This window comes from Jatropha curcas, chromosome 6 (genome assembly GCF_041381405.1).
Source record: "Jatropha curcas cultivar XTBG-Jc1 chromosome 6, XTBG_Jcur_1.0, whole genome shotgun sequence".
NCBI classification, from domain to species: Eukaryota; Viridiplantae; Streptophyta; class Magnoliopsida; order Malpighiales; family Euphorbiaceae; genus Jatropha; species Jatropha curcas.
Genome location: NC_143156.1, coordinates 15,099,830 through 15,114,080, shown reverse-complemented (window position 1 = coordinate 15,114,080; position 14,251 = coordinate 15,099,830). Strand labels below are relative to the sequence as shown.

The 14,251-nt window shown below is 34.8% G+C and overlaps 1 protein-coding gene across 4 annotated transcripts; it reads right to left on the bottom strand.

Annotated features, from left to right (window-relative positions):
- Positions 1–559: 559 nt before the first annotated feature.
- On the bottom strand, positions 560–13,922 carry LOC119371200 (ubiquitin C-terminal hydrolase 12; the record flags this gene model as incomplete). 4 transcript variants are annotated; one of them, XM_089722370.1, is given in 15 exon segments in its annotated part: positions 560–679; positions 863–943; positions 1,038–1,184; positions 1,273–1,351; positions 1,891–1,965; positions 2,836–2,945; positions 6,232–6,330; positions 6,915–7,030; positions 7,112–7,220; positions 7,312–7,530; positions 7,603–7,868; positions 12,440–12,597; positions 12,692–12,839; positions 13,361–13,427; positions 13,718–13,922. In XM_089722370.1, coding segments are annotated over 15 exon segments (1,824 nt in total), but the record flags the coding sequence as incomplete, so codon positions are not given.
- Positions 13,923–14,251: the final 329 nt, after the last annotated feature.

Sequence of the window (14,251 nt, the reverse complement as noted above, 5' to 3'; positions counted from 1 at the left end):
TGAAGCCTCTTGCCATTGCGAACTGAGTATTGCACTTATAAATCTTCCCAATTAGGATTTGGGCTATACAAGGCCCATTTGGTTCAATGGTTCATACTAGCTAATAGCTGATAGCTAGTGGATGATGATTGATAGCGGTAAGCTGATGAATGTTCGTATTTGATAAAATTTTGGTAACGGTTACTGTTAAAATATAATATAACTTGAAACAAATAATTTTATTAGCAAATATTTTTATGAGGTTAATGAAATTCAAATATAATATAAATAAAAATCAGCTACAAACTAATACGAAAAAACTCCAAAGCAAAACTGATGGAATCAGCAACTTATTTGACTTTTATCAGCTATTAGCTACTAACTAAAAAGCTTACCAAACACCTACGACCTAGTTGTTGGGTGCAAATCTACTATCAGCTACATGAATCAGCTGAACTAAACGCCCTCATAGAGTAGCTACCAAAAATTACGTACTCTGAACAATAAATGTTGGCTCAGCACCTCCAGGTTATAAATGGAAAACAGGAACAGGGGATGCAAATGGAAAGCAAAGAGGTACCTTGAAAAGATTAAAGGGCATTTGCTTCTGGATACGGAAACTACGAACTTTGTCATGATCCACAAGATCAAAATATATGTCCTTCCCAATCTGATCAAGGAGATCCTCATTGCGGGCAACCTAAATGCATAGAATAAATAAATCACTGATGAATGTTCAAAGATATGTATTTTGACATTTAACAACAAATAATCAATGGTATTCCTGTAAATCGGTGATACATAAAAGGTCAAAATCAGGATTAGTAGGGTGGCGATAGGGTTTTGGGAGCACTGGGAAAAAGTAAAATTTGAGAGTCGTTACCTTTATGATGGTATACAAATGTGCCTCAGCTTTTTCCTTTCTCTTTTGTTCTTTTTCTTCCTGCTCTTTCTTCAATCTTATCTGAAATGTGATATTTCATTTGTACAATGAAACATTATTCAACTAACTAAACAATCAGAAATCAAAAATGCACTGATAAAAGTTATCATCTCACCCTGAGATGTTCTGCAATGTCCTTCTCATCCACATTACAGATTATCTTTTCTTTGTCACTTTCACGTATATATACAAGCATATAGGCATTTGAATATTTTGTAAACTTAAAGGGAGAGTTGTTGAAACCAGGATTTGCCTGGGGTAACTGCCATACAGAAGCAAGGAACAAAAAGGGTCAATTGAAACAAGTATGAAATCAAATAAAAAACTAGAAAGCAATGCGAAAATGTTACCTCTTCCTCACCACCATACTGCTCCTCTAGCGCCCTTTTCATATCCTCTTTTGTTACCCGCTCATCATCAAATTTAAACCTACATGCCATAAATTCTAATGAGTAGGGAGTTACAAAAAAGAAAAACAGAACCAAGGCATATGACACATTTCAAAAAATTAAAGGCTTCATACCAAATAAAAAATAATTACTTAAGAACAGTTCCCAAAGATTATGCCCAGAAATGCAAGTTCAAGCACACTAGTTACATGAATGAATACTTAAATCCATCCAAAACATTAAGAGAATATGCCAGCGAGCACACAAGTTAGCTTAGGCCATGCCATCAAGCAACATTGAATAAAACAAAGATAGAATGAACTAAGGGTCCATTGAAAGGAACTGGAATTTGAATTAGAATTAGTAAGTTGTATTATTTTCCACTAAAAAATTCCAAATCCACTTTAATTCAAATGAACACCTACTCAAATGAACCATAAAAGAAATTGGCATAGCAAAAGAAATCAGCTTCATTTCAACAACAGTATTACACAAACAGTTAAATGTAAATGCTTCAGATAATAAAAAAGAAAAGGTTTCTGCTGAAACTAGCTTAAATTTAGGGACCACAATGCATACCATTGATCTGAAAGAGTTGGCCTGATATACGCATAGTAGTGCCCACCATGCACACCACCACTATGAACTAAAACACTGGGAAAAAGCAGCAGCACATGATTATTATCCCAACATACATCAGCAAAAAAAAAAAAAAAGATGTCACATGCAAAGTAAAATGCATCAGTAAAATGCAAAGTAAAGAAATGCTGTTGATATCAATCAGCAGAAAATTTAAGTAATCAGCATTATAAGACAGAACCATGACAGGTAAACAATCAAACCAACAAACAAAAAAGATATCAACAGGCAAACAAAATTTTAAGCGACTCCAGATACCAGACAGTATGATAACATTTCACCCAGGGATAAAGTCCACACATGCAAAGCATTAAATTTATGCACGCATTCAATTTGGAAAACAGTGAAAGGAAAAGGATGAAGAATAAAAGGCATATGAACAAGTTGGATGAAGTCATTCACTGGACCAAGGTGTTGGACAGTTGCACTATTATTATATTTGCATGTAATGATAAAACCAGACCACACTGTCGAGGCCTTAATTGGTTTCTCCAATGCAACATAATTAATCTATTGTTTGAAAATGTTGGACTTCCTACGGAACTCTTCAAGATTGTCCATCTGTGATCTTTGTATTTAAGTTTATTGCCTGTTGAAGCTCTCATTCAATGTTCCATCTCCTCAACAATATAATTATTTAGAGTTTTTTTTTTTTTTTTTTTTTTGTTCGACATTTATTGGTGCAGCTTCACACTGATTCTCTCACAGACTAACCTAAAGGTAACATCAATTTCTCTCCATATGCATAGAATGTCATCAATTTGCTATCCTTGATGTTATTAACTTTCCAATTTATTCTCACTGGTGGATCAGTTTAACAAGTAAAAGATGATCTTTATCCTTGTTAAATTTGCTCTCGGATTCTTTTACAACACAAATTCTTACCTGTGAAGAGTGTACAGGTTGCGGACGCTTCTATCTGCCTCAGGAGATAAATATTTACCATCCTCTCTATCTAGATCAAGTTGCAAAGGGAACTCGTAGCGATCATTTATCTGGAGAGCATCAATGAAATTAATGAAGCTCAAACCAAAAAGATAGAGAATGCAAGTTGTTGGTAAAAAGAAGCATATAAATCTACAAATGACCAACATTTTAGTGAAAAGACATTACCTTAAAGGAAAGAAAAATGAAACGAACTTAAGAACTACATTCCCTCAATGAGAAAGAAAATTAATGATATTCTCATATATTCTTATAGATCTTCTCATCCATTCTTATATGGCACGCGTGCTGGCTAATGAGATGACAGAGAATTGATTACAGAGAAAATACCAAATCAAGTGTGTGCACTTATTTGAGAAGATTAAACCTTTACTCTTTATGAAGTAAAAGCAACAAGAAATGAACAACAATATGAATTTGTCATGTACAGGGGGGGGAATCTTAGTCAATGAATGAAAGGAATTTAATTTCTATTCAAGGGTCTGCTATTTCCTATCCTATCAATAATTAGATTAACAGAAGTTCAATTAGAGAATTGTCCATCAGATTCTGTGATCCAAAATCCAATCTAACAAAAATGTGGCAAAATATCATACACATGCTTTTCGACGAGATCAGGACTTTCTCTAACGCATATGAGTCATCCATTACTTCAAAGCAGGCTTGCAGTTACCCAATTCAATTGCCCAGTTAAATTGACAGGTAGTCTATATAGAGGTATCATGTGCTCTGATTCCTTTGAGAGTGCTGATTTGACGAGCCACATAATTTACGCTTTAGAAAATCTAGGACCAAATGCTTCAGGCCTCTGTCATCAAGAAAGAGGCTAAAAAGTACCTAAATTAGATTATTGGCTCAAACCATGATATTAGAACTGCAGACTAGCAGAATCATCTATAACAATGCCAACTAAAACCTTTTTAATATTAACTCTCAATCCCAAACTTGATTCTCAACTTGTTTAAACTCACAGACAAGATGAAAAGAAAAACGTTTTTATAAACTTGATACCTCTCTCATTTATAAGCTTGCCTTGGGACAAATAAATTTTCAGATTCTTAAACTTTTATTAAATGTATACTTGTAATATGACAAAAAAAAAAAAAGAAAAAAAAGAAAAGACATACAAATTAGATAAGCAAATATATGTTTAAGCATCATTTAGCTTGATTGACCTCCCACATTGAATAAAAATTCAAATACAAAGGGAATTAACCTTCATAAAAAGAAGCCTCTGTTTTCACTTTTCAAATTTCTCAAAAAAATACGCACATATACATGTTGGATAATTGTTTTATACAACTCTACTATCATGTACTAAACTACTGTATTTATATTAAGCCAAATAAGAAATGAAGTAGACTTTAAATGGTTGTGGAACAAAAATAGTAGGGAAAAAAAAAAAGATTGAAAGCAAAATTTTTTTTTTTTTTTTTTGGTTGGGGGGGGGGGGGGGGGAGGTGGGGTGTTGGGCAATATGTATAATAAAATTATGGGGGGAGAATAGGATTTTTGAATTTTTGGGAGAAAATGTGTTGAAAATATTGATTACGCTATCATACTCCATAATCTGAACCTTTTACAGGCTTCTAACTGGCCTTACAAGTGATGTCTCAGGGTTTTGACTAGATGATGAGTAGAACCAGAACTACATTGAGAGATTCCTTCCTTGATTAGCTGGGTAGTCGTTTCAGCATAGCCATGCTGAACAGATCATCCCACTAAAGCTACACTCGATTGCAAATGTGAGTATTCCCTATTAGCTAAAGTGAACATAATTTGCTACAAATAGATAGCTAAGGTTCTGTAGAACAAAAGATCCACTTTCAATCCAATGTGACAATTTTCCAATCTTTAAGATACACACTGATGGGCCTAACCTTCAATATCACCTCAAACTTTTCGAGTAGTTGCAATTTTAATCTAAATCGACCTTCATACCCTGAACTTATCAACCTAGTTGCAATTACACCCTAATTTGAATTAATACCCAACTCATTATTTTTGCATCTTAAAATTGGTTCAATTTTAAAATCAAAATTCAATCTTTATATTTTTTTTTTTTATTATATGTATACTTGGGTTTTGATTTTATTATTTATTGTTTAAATACTTGGGTATGGAATCCATTTTTTATTTTAATCAAAATTCTGACTTAGTTTACTTTTAGGGTGCAATTGCAACAAACTGACAAGTTTAGGGTGTTGTTTTTAGGGTGCAATTGCACAATAAAAGCAAATTAGGGTGTAATTGCAACTAGGTTGATAAGTTCTTGATACCTAAGGTACAAAGGTCAATTTAGAGTGAAATTACAACTACTCGAAAAGTTCGGGGTGAAATTAAAGGTTAGGCCTATACTGATGCCATAAATAGATAAAAACTTGTTTTCTTTTATTCTATTCCTTTCTATGACGTCACTTCTTGTCCAATGCTTTTCCTATATATACTTATTACTGTGCAACCTCTATCACTAACACAGCCAGGGATTTCGTCCCAAACTCTGCCCCAGCCTGGCCAAATTGAGGCCTGCCACCAATGTAAGTTGGTGTTGGGATTTTCTTTACTAAGGGCTGAGCTCACTCAATCAACAAATCATATTACCATATATAAAATTTTTTATAATATTGAACAAGACTTGGTCAAACAAGTCTAACAGAGGGCATTCTGAGGCCAAGATTAAAAATTCCAGCACAGCCCACCTTTTAAACACGCTCAGAAGTCGTGCAGTTGTATTGTGGAATCTTTACTGCTTCACAATACTTTTTACATCAATCTAATCACCCTGACCCACTACACAATATGATTACCCACCCCATGTCAGGTTCAAAGTGGGGTAGTTATGAGCTTATGTTAGGGCAAGGCAGATGTTAACCATCTCTGATTATCCTTTTAATTCCTTCTCGTTTTTTTTTTTTTTTTTTTTTTTGGATCGATTTCAGCTATATGCATGTTCTTTAACCATTTACCTTTGATATATTCATAATTCAAAAATTGTATATCACATAATTGACAGGTTAGATTATCCAATTTTCCATCCAAACCTAAGCCCAATTTTTGGGTTCTAGAATCAAAACCCAGCCTCACCCCATTTAATGGGCAACTCCAGGAAGGCAAAACTGCCATACCTAGATTAAAAATCTCAACAGAATATATTCTAGGAGACAAATGCGAAGACTCAACTGTCAATACACAGACTGAAAAATGAAATAAAGAAACAACTGAATTTACATATTTAGTAAGCATTGATTAATAAAAGAATCTACACTCATAAATTTCATTCATGAGGCAGAATTTGTTATCTTTGTTTGAGTTTTCGTTTCCTGGTCAACAACTAACCTTTACCATTGTATCCCGCATGAAATCATACTCAAACCGTTTCAGCTGAAGTTGAAGAACAGGAGGGAAGTCAATAAACAGGACACCCTTCCTAGCATCCTGAAAAAGCCATATATTACCAAGTTATTAGTAACACTATTCAGAAGCACAAAATAAGTAAAACTAGAAAGCACTTTCCAAAAAACAAAAAAAAAAAAAAATAGAAGAAAGCAGAAGTAGGACCTGTTTGACATTGAGATTGAAGCTACTTTTCCAGAAAAACAACAATTTAGATGTTGTTAAAAGCAGTTTTGAAGTGTTGCTCAGGTATTTTGAAGTTTTCATGAGTAGAATATGTGAAATTCACCTTAAACACAAATTTTAATGGCCTCTAACCAATATTTTCAAAAAAAGAAAATTTCAACAGTTCAAATAACAATTTTAAACAGACCAGTACAAGGAAAAAGAGAAGCAGTTAGATGCCCTTCAATGGTGGCTATTCATTTTAAAAAAGAACAAAAGCAAATGACAGATCAGACATGTGAATGAAACTCCCACTCCTGGCAACAAGATGAGCTGCCAAAATGCAAGAAAATCTATTCGTCCAAACAAATCTGAAAACAAAGACTTAATATTCCATTGCTCCTAGAGACAAGTTTCAATCTACCAAAGCTTGAGGTCCACATGTCTCAAAATTATCTCACCTGTAACCCATGTTGCTCAGCATGATATTTGTTATCGCCCTCAAGACGTTCCACCTCCACATATTTGTCAAAAGAAGCATAAACATCCCGACAGCCTTTGACATCAAGCTGAAGATCTACAATTATATATAAAATTGCATGAGCCCCACAAGATGAATCTTGATAATTTAGCTACTCAGTGTTACCCAAATGAGTACCATAAAAGGATTCCTTTCTGTTTGACTTATAATCCACATTGATGCATTCAATATAATTCATATGGTGTCCTTCAAATAACTGTTGTATTGTGCCTTCAACAACTGTTCCCTGACCCAGTAAAACAAAGATATGAATATAACAATCTTTTATATATTTCAATAATGAGTAGCAAAAGCATGAAATAGTGAACCTTCTTTACCTTCATTTTATCTTCAAGCTTTTCAGAAAGAACCCTATTAAGTTCTTGCACATCATGCTGCATGAAAGAATCATATGTGTCCCAGCCAAAAGATTTTGTCAACTCTTTTGTTGCTACACTAGTGTCACTATATTGAAGCTTATAGAACAAACTCTGTAAGGCAAGAGGAATGCTCCCTGATGGCATATCATTCTCAGTTGTTGGCATATGATATACAGCCTGCAAGTAACAAGAAAAGACATGGGCTTGCGAATAATTTCATTAATTCAAGCAACGAAGACCAAATACTACCTTTCTGAAATAAGGTATATGGTACAATGTCTGCAGGAGAGAGTTCATGTAGCAGGTAGCTCCTTGGTTCTTAAGTCCAACATAACCAGTTTCCTTTTTGGAATCATGGGACCAATAATCAATGACCCTTCGGACAGCAACATCAGCTTCAACTATGCATGTGTCATTAACAAGATAACCTCTACCGGGGTCATACAGTTCCCCAAGAGGCATGAATGAAGTGAAGCCCCAATCACTCTCACGTGCATTGAATTGGTGTTGTGTGTCTAAAAAAAGGAACAAAAAATAATCAGTACCATTGATTTAATGGATTTTACCATTATATGTATATTCTTTTCTAAGAAGTAATCATTACTGATTAATGGTTTTCTTTACATTAGGAAAGTAGCCATTAGCGAATAGATCTGAATTTTCTAAATGCTAGGTTAGATCGAGAATAACCAAACTCCATCCTTTTTTACTTATGCCAAAGATCCAGGTCATGTACAACATATAAATCTTCACTTTCCCATTTAGTAACATGCCTGAATACATTTCATTTAGGCTCCACTTGCTGCTCAGAAACACCAACTGTAGACATATTTTCTGAGGAAAACATTTAACTAAAAATGACTTGTTTTCTGCCATTTAATTACAATAATGAAAATTAGTTGAAAGTTCATTTTTGGCATTTGGAGTACCATTGGGATTATTCTTCTCCATAAATAAAATTATAGAATGTTTTAACTTAAACCCATTTCAAAGTTTTCAAGATCTACCCTCTCAAATATTTTTGAGCAAATTCCCAAAAAAATGCACTTCTTAGGCCACCTTCGAAGCATTATATCTATGGGATAATAATCCAAGATATTAAACCTTGTCTGAGTCTCAGTCAAAGTCAGTATGTCATCATAATTCATCATAGGCACCCAAGACACCATATCTCAAGGCTCGTCTATCTTGTTGATATGTTACTGATGTGACACTTTTCTTGATGATATATCTGACATAATCAGACCATAGATGTCATTCATATTTCAAATTCTCATTCAGATGTCTTAGAGCAAACTACAAAGACCAACCCACAGATACAAGCTAGTTGCATATTGTAACCCTTACTTTTTAAACCAAAAGCTTCTCCTTGTCCCTCTTACTTTAAAAAAAACATTCATCTGCCAAATAATTGGTGTACTTTCTTACGGTACAATGGTCCAAGCCCACCAGGTAGTTCTTTTCTTTTCTTTTTTTTTTTTTTTTTTTTGGGGGGGGGGGGGGGGGGGGTGTGGTGGGTTAGAGACGCAGGAGAGCTACACAATGTAGTTATTAAAGTGAAAGATTGTAGGTGAGCAATTATGCAACCAAAAATATAATACTGCATCTAAAATTAACATCATATATTCATAAGTGTTAAGGATTAGTTGTAAATAGAGTACTATTAGGAGTTAGATCCCTAATTAGTTTATGATTTGTATTCCTAAATAGCTAGGTAGCGTAGGAATTCCTTATATATAGACCTATGTAATCGATTGATGATATACAAGAAATACAACTACAATATTTTTCTCTCAACATGGTATAAGAGCCTTCCATTCAAAAAAAAAAATTCTCGAAACTTCCCTTGCGAGAAGCCATTGCCACCCTAGGAAGCCTTTCTAGGGTTAGTATTTTGTCTCACCACCGACTTCAGGATATTCTCCAGCCGTTGATCAGCGCCTTCCCAAAATCCGGTTGCCGGATTCCAAGTGAATGGCCCCCATGCGTCACCTCTTTCTTCCTGCTCTGGGTCATGCGCTGGCGCATGTCCAGCGGTCTTTTTCACTCCGGTTCCTCTCTCCGGCGTTGACTTGAACAGAGACATGCAACCCAGTGAGTTGCATCGTCATTCTTGGGCTTATTCAATAGGTTTGTTTGTTGCGATTCTATTGCAGCTGTGTCGGGCAGTCTTCTGCTACTATTGTTGCGTTAATTTGCTGAGGAAACCTATTTTTTTCTTTGTTGTGACAATTGTTTTAGGTAATTTTCGGTGATTTTCTAGTGATTCCTTATTGCATTAGGGTTTGGTACTGCACCTTTGCTGTCGTTATGGGTATTCTGCTTTTGAACCTTCTCCTTTGTCGAGAGCAGTGCAACACCAGTGAGTTGCATTGTGTTCTTGACCTTCAGTGGTGCACTCCGTTTGCCAGAGTTTCCTTTGCTGCGTTTCTAAATATATGCGCTATGGAGCTTCCTCTTTGAGGCATTGATTATGGAAGCTTGAAACAGCCCAGTGAGTTGTTTTCTGGTTCAGTGAGATTTGTTTCGACAACCTAAGTGTATTGTCTTGATTCTGCTACTACTATTTGGTTTGGGATTCTTTATTGCTATAATGAAGTGGGTACAGTTGCTGAGTATGGTATTGTGTTTTGCTGAAACTAGTAGTTTGTAACAAGTTGAGCATGATTAACATCTATGCTCCTACTTGAGGGGGAGTGTTAAGGATTAGTTGTAAATAGAGTTCTATTAGGAGTTAGATTCCTAATTAGTTTATGATTTGTATTCCTAAATAGCTAGGTAGCGTAGGAATTCCTTATATATAGACCTATGTAATCGATTAATGATATACAAGAAATACAACTACAATATTTTTCTCTCAACAATAAGAAATAAATGGATTTCTAGTCGCTATTTTCTTCTTTTGGATTGAATAAGAGAGAAGGACTATGTGAATAAAAGGAATAGAAGATCCAGGAAGGCTGTGTTTGGTGAACTGCAAGGGAATGTAATATAATGTAATCAAATGCACTTTTAGTGTAATCAAACACAGCAGAAGAGTAAAGGAGAAAGCGCGCGCACACACACACAGAGAGAGAGAGAGAGAAGCCTGCTATTAGGAAATATTCAAAGGAAAGTGAACCACAAGCTAATTCATAGATGAATCCAAATAAAAGTGAGAGGCCAGTACGTTGTTCTTGTGCAGAAGCATTGTAAATTTTTGAGGTGCAATCTTCTTCTCTGTTTTCTGCCTTTTTTTTTTTTTGTTTTCTTGTTGTCTTTTTTTTTTTTTTTTTTTTTTTGGGGGGGGTAGAATTCTGCTTCTTTCTTTGGGGTTATTTTCAACTGAAATGTTGCAATACACCATAAGCTTTTTTTTTTTTCCATTTCCTGTGTATCTTGTCCTTTTCAGTTTAATTAGGTTAGTCATTGATAGAAATGAGTTTTAAAGTCTATAGAAGAAATAAGAAAGGGAAAATTTACCAGCCCCAAGCTTTGATTTGGTGGATAAAATGCATGGGGGATTATTAAGAATTTCTGCAGAAAAACATCCCTGCAGATTCAGCAGGAGCAATTCAGCAATTTTGTCAATTTGGTGCTAAATTGTGAGCATGGATATTCAGTAATTTTGTCAACTTTGGGAGCTAAGTTAGTGCTAATATTACTTTTATCTTGTGTTATCCTGGTCAACATAGGAACTAGGAGTCAAATAAATAAGTTCTATTATTACTCATTGTCAAATTACGAGTCATATGAAGGCGTTTATCTATCTTTTATATGAAGCATTTGGCTTAGATTAATTTATTTAAGTCTATACATATCCCTGCTTGTAACACTTTATTTTCAGATATCAATGAATAAAATTTCAGCAATTTAGCTTTTAACTTGAGTTGTGTCATGCAATTTAGAACCAGGAAAGAGTGAGGCCACCTAAATTTGGGTGAAAGTTGGACAAACAAGTAAACAACATATTGATTTTGTTCTAAAATGTCAAATTACATATTTTCCCATTGACATGTGCAATATCTTATTTTTAATATTAAACTCAAAGGTAAAAATCGTAATTTTATTTTTATTCATAAAATATTGACTTGAAAAATAAATACATCACATCAACACCTCATTTTCCTTCCCACATCTTTCACCTGCTCCTAAAAAAAGAAGAGAGAAAATGTCACCTTTTTTTCTGCACCCTGATTTCTTTCTCCTCCATTTCTCTCTCTACATTTCCCCCAAGGTGCTAGACTAGCTCCTATTGAGTCTTGAGCCTTAAAGTCTGAATCAAGGTTACTAGGAGCTTGGTTTAGACCATAACTTCCCGATTTAATAAAAGATCAAAACCTATATCATCAGTCTCTGCTTAATACCAAACATGATCCATATTGTGACCACAATTTTTTGTTTTGTTTGAGTGATACACCTAAGAGAGAGAATTTATTATCCATCAGGTGTAGGATGGATATTGTAAATGCAAAAGACATCCTCCTACAGTATGGTAGCCCTCCTTTAACTAATGAATACACATTTAAATAACAAGCAATTTTCTTGTCGTGAACTTTTTAGCATCGTATAAATACACATTTAAATAACAAGCCATTTTCCGTTTTGAGCAATGTCAAAAAAGCATATAAAAAATGTCTTCATAAATTGCCACTAACAACAAACTTCTCCTTCATGCCATAAAAGGGACTATGTAACATTCAAGTTTCAACAAGAAATACCAAATAGGATGTAAAAGGAAAAGAAAGAAATCTTTTGATCTAGCAGTCCTCCAAAATATATCCCATGCAAATCAGGTAGTACCTATGGAATATCATGAGATATATGGATGATAGACCACTCACTTATAAATCCATTACTTGTTCATCAAGCAACGTTTGCCAATGCCCAAAAGACAACGAAAACACTATGAACTTCAATGTGAAAAGATAAACATAAACAAAAGAACACCTAATGCAGAAATATAAGGATGACAGGCTCTAGTCAATCAAAAAAGAAATAGTAGCTATGAATTGCATGCATAAATCCAAACAAGTTAAATACAAAATTCAGGCAAACAAATATAACACATGGCCAACAATCCATGCCACCAGCAAGGAGATGATACCTTTCCGAATAGAGTATTTTTGATGAATTTGATTGACAACAGACAAGCTGAACTGAGCATATCTACTCCACCCATATGGCAAAGTTGCAGAATCTGCAACATCTAGATACATGGACAAATGATCCACATTGTTCCCTTTTGGAAAAATCAATATCCGCCTGCCAATGCAAATTTTAATGGTCAACAAAAATGTAACTGAATCAAGTAACCAAAGGTTATCCCAATATCAACCATGGAACGAGATCAAAATACCATTTGTAGCCTCCAACAACAAAAATATCAGAATACAGCTTCTTGGTGTTGAGCCTCGAAAAGTTATCAATTGTCCATGTGAACCGTGCTGATGGTGGATCATCCACTGACTGTGAGTCAACTGCACTTGCTGTTTCAGCTGGTGCTACTAAAACCAATAAGCCAGAAAATGAGAAATGAAATATATCATCAAAATGCATATGTTCAATGGTATTATAGTTAAAACAAATGGCATAAAAACAATAAAATAAAAAAATTCCACTCTGCATAGCCAAAGCAATCAAAGAACTGCAAATAACCCAGAGAGCCAAATTTCAGTTCGTTGGCGGAAGTTATCTATTCATTAAAAGAGACCATAAATGTTAAAATGACTATAGCGACAACTCTAAACTCCTAAAAATAGCAAATATTTATGAGATATTGACTCCCAGAGAAGAACCCAGATTACACTCAACTGAGCCTAGCAGGTCAATGCTAACTGCAAAAATCAAAACCATCATATACAAAGCTAATCTCAATAATCATAACATCTCATGGAGACAAACGTAAAATTAAAACACATGATGCGCAACTCAGATGAACTCAAATCAAACTTGGTACTTAAGAAAATACTGACGAAACTGAAAAATTAAAACAGTATTATTGCTTAGCAAACAAATGAAAATGTACCTTCCATAGGCTGAGGACCATCAGCGAAGTCGTTGTGTGGAACCAGCATCTCATCGTCCTCTTGCTGCTAAAATAAATTCAAATTCGAAAAATAGAAACAAAAATAAAACCAGAGTCAATGCCAGAGCTTGGATCTGCTTATCAAAACCCTAAGAGTTCAGCATAGGCGCAAAGAAATGGAGAATTTATGAGAGCTTCAATTAAAAACATCAAAATATTAAAAGCCAATCATTTCGAAATCAAAATTAAATTGAATTGAGATGAATTGAAGTAAACGAGAGAGACAGAGGTAGAAATGAGAGATTGTTATCAAGAGTATGATCAAAGAAATAAAAGTAAACGGTTTATAGGATATACATCCAATGGTGCAGGAGTCATCAGAGTCATGGGTGATAACAGTGACCGTCCGATCGAGGAATCGGAGAAAGCTCTGAAGTAGAAGTTGGGAAGAAGAAAGAAAGAGAAAGGAGCTCTGCAACGGAAGCTGATGGATGTAGAAAAAGGGAGGGGTTTCGTTCGACAGTCAGGGGGCAATTTCGATATTCCAGACGCTGTTAGAATGGAAGAGCTAAACGTCATCTTGATTAAGGGGAACAGTGGAAGTGCAAGTTAACCAATGCCGTTTTGAATTTCTTGCAGTCGTTTGGTTTTCCTCTTCCATTCGAGGGAATTAACCCCTAGGGGTGTGCAAGACCATCGAACCGAACCATTTCATAGTCCGATCAGCTACGTACGGGAGGTTTGATTTGTCGGATTATTTGACTTGAATCAAATATATTGTTTAAAGTCGAGTTGATTTCGTAAAAATGCATCAGTTAGGCTTAAATAGAATCAATCGATTTGATTCGATTCAATTCAATTCAATTCAAATGTTAATATCAATTTCGTTCG